At 48.6% G+C, this 2,684-nt stretch overlaps 1 protein-coding gene across 1 annotated transcript; it reads right to left on the reverse strand.

Annotated features, from left to right (window-relative positions):
- Positions 1 to 215: 215 nt before the first annotated feature.
- Positions 216 to 2,409, reverse strand: OLIG1 (oligodendrocyte transcription factor 1). Its single transcript, XM_003763429.3, has one exon. It carries the CDS (start codon positions 2,090 to 2,092, stop codon positions 1,367 to 1,369), a length of 726 nt encoding a protein of 241 aa, XP_003763477.1. The 5' UTR covers positions 2,093 to 2,409; the 3' UTR covers positions 216 to 1,366.
- Between the last annotated feature and the right edge of the window lie 275 nt (positions 2,410 to 2,684).

Consider the following 2,684-nt stretch of genomic DNA (forward strand, 5'->3'; position numbering starts at 1 on the left):
AACAAAACCAATATACTTAATGCCCATTACAAATCAAGATCTGAAATCTATGTATTCTAATATGGGGTGAATAGGAAGAAACAGGACTGTGTATTTATTAAAACTTGTTAGCATCCAGTGTCCAGAACGGACCTACAGGAAAACTGCACTAATAGTTTTATTAATTAAAGGATCAACTTAACTATTTGCTTCCAGGCAATTTCAAGTTGTTGATGTTTTAATGAAATAAAAGTTAATCGAGTTGGTTTTTTCCTGTTAAGTCAGTGGGAGGCTTGTACCTATTTTCGGTAATCTAAGAAAACTGTTGCTTGAAGGGAGGGCATTATCTGGATATATACCAAAGTCAAATGCTAGTTAGGCTAACTTGAAAAACTGGCGAAAGTGGAAGGCTCTTCGTTTCCATTCCTAAAAGGATGAATAGCGACAATCGGGGGAAAAAATAAAACAAACAAAAAAGAAATTACACTTAAAAACCCACGAAATTCCCTGAAAAATAACAAGCTAGCCTCAATAGAAGGTAAACATCGTCTTGGACCAGCATTTCCAACAAGATTTGGATTTTTGAACGTAGTAATCTAGTTTGCTCACCCCCAGAGCTCTGCAGAGGGTGAAGCGAGCCCAAACGCTGCCTAACCCACTGTGTTCACAAGTAGCATTCTGTGATTCATCAGTCTTCACTAAGGGATCTTCCACGAACCCGAAGGATTTCTCTTTCCGATCCTAGTACTCACACTCCTTTCCGAGAGTCTGTCCGAAGCTAGAAAAAAGTAGACACAAAGGAGGGGGAAAAACCCCACCCCTTTACATCCCCTCTCGTAACATAAATGCCCGGGAACAGCTTATTGGAGATGAGGAAAGGATTGCTTTCTTCGAAGCAAAAAGCTTCATATTTTTTGTGAGACACGAACAATCCCGACATTTAGTGATGGAAGGAAAAGGACAAGAAATAGTCGGCTAGATCTACACTTGCAGAGCAGAGAGGGATAGAGAGGGAAAAGGGTCAAGAGAGTAAGGAGACAGAAAGAAGAGATCTAGCTACACGCTTTATTTTAATCCACCTTCTTGCAAGTGGGAAATCTACCTGGTAAAGATCCACCCGAATTCAAAAAAACAAGCATCTTTTACTATTTCTTCATTCATCACGTCCCCATAACTGTGTTTGGAGGGAGTCTCCACCCTTCTCATCCCTTTATACCCCCAGCAAAGAGAGTCCTTTTACACCTCCTTCCACCTTCGCGCTCTTTTCTTGTTGCAGGTGGCTCCGAAGAGCCGGGATTGGAGAAGGGATGAGAAAGATGTTGGTAGAACTATCTGTGGGGCGGTGGTGACGGAGTGACAGACTAGGGAGGGAAAGGGGGGAGTCTCTTCACTTGGAGAACTGTGTCTGTACCGCAGCTAGCCCGAGGCCTGAAGGAATTAAATGCGGGAACTTGCAGATGGTACAAGTGCAGAGACCCGGGCTGCCAGGAAGAGGAAACTGACCACACGGCGGCTCCTCCAGCGACAGGTACTTGCTGGAGTGTAGAGTCTCCGGGTGATTCACGCCCCCTGGGGCTAGCAGCACCGATCCCGGGGCGGCGAACAGGGGCAAGCCGGCGAGAAGCAGTCGCGGCCCGGGCCCACTCATTTCGCCCAGGATCCGCCGCAGTTCTTGCAGGGAGCTGCCCAGAAGAAGGATGTAGTTTCTGGCGAGGAGTAGCGTGGCGATTTTGGAGAGCTTCCTCCCTGGGGAACTCTGGCAATGGGCGGCAGAATAGGGCATTATGACCTCCCTCAGAGCGTCCATGGCCAGGTTGAGATCTTGCATCCTTTTCCTCTCCCGGCTGTTGATTTTTCTCCTCAGCTGCTGCTGTTCTTCCTTCAATTCCGTCTTGCCGCTGCTACTGCCGTTCTCGCCACAGCCGCTGCCACCCTTGACATTTTTTCCCACGCCCTGCTGCAGCTGCTCCAGAGGCGGTTCCAGCTTCTCGTGCACTTGCTTGGGAAGGAAAGTAGCAGTAGCAGAGGACGAGGACAACTGCTGTCTATAGCCCACCAATTCATATGGGGAAGCCCCGAGCTGCACATCCCCCGGCCGTTGTTGCCTCAACATCTTAGGCAGAACTGCTTTCAAACGAGCCTAGAAACCTTCATAGTAAAAAAGGGAGTAGAGGGGACGTAGGAGAGAGGGTGGTAACGTATGCGTGTGTGCGTGTGGCTGTGTGTGTGTGTGTGTGTGTGTGTGTGTACTCTCGTTTTCGCTCGCGGGGGGATTTTCCAAGCTGCTGGCAGAGGTGACAAGGAATCCACACTTCAAAAGCTTCCGGAGTGTTTTGCGAACCTTCCCTGCTCCCAAGACCTGGTTACGGGAGCTGCTGTTTGAGGATGCTGGGAGAAGGGCATAGAGGGAAGAAGTGTACTGACCAGAGGTCCTTTAAATCCAGCTCTTGAACTTGGGGAAAAGAAAAGAACCAACTGGGTCGAGAGCCTAGGCTGAGGCAAGCACTCATTGGCTGGGGAGCACACGTAGCTAGCTGCGGGTTGGAAGAGCGAGACTGGAGGGTGGGGGTGGGATAGAGGTGATTTTTGGCACCGTTAAAATAGTTTATTGTTAAGAAACTGTGTGATTCTCCCTGCCGGGGTTCAGGCTATCACGCGACATGATTCTCCAGGAAGGAGAAAGAAGAAGGCCTTTTTTTTCCCCC

The sequence above is a fragment of the Sarcophilus harrisii genome, chromosome 3, assembly GCF_902635505.1.
Source record: "Sarcophilus harrisii chromosome 3, mSarHar1.11, whole genome shotgun sequence".
In the NCBI taxonomy this organism is placed as follows: domain Eukaryota; kingdom Metazoa; phylum Chordata; class Mammalia; order Dasyuromorphia; family Dasyuridae; genus Sarcophilus; species Sarcophilus harrisii.

Coding starts and splice junctions, on each gene's coding strand:
- OLIG1 (XM_003763429.3), bottom strand. CDS start 2,092: ATGTTGAGGCAACAACGGCCGGGGGATGTGCAGCTCGGGGCTTCCCCA.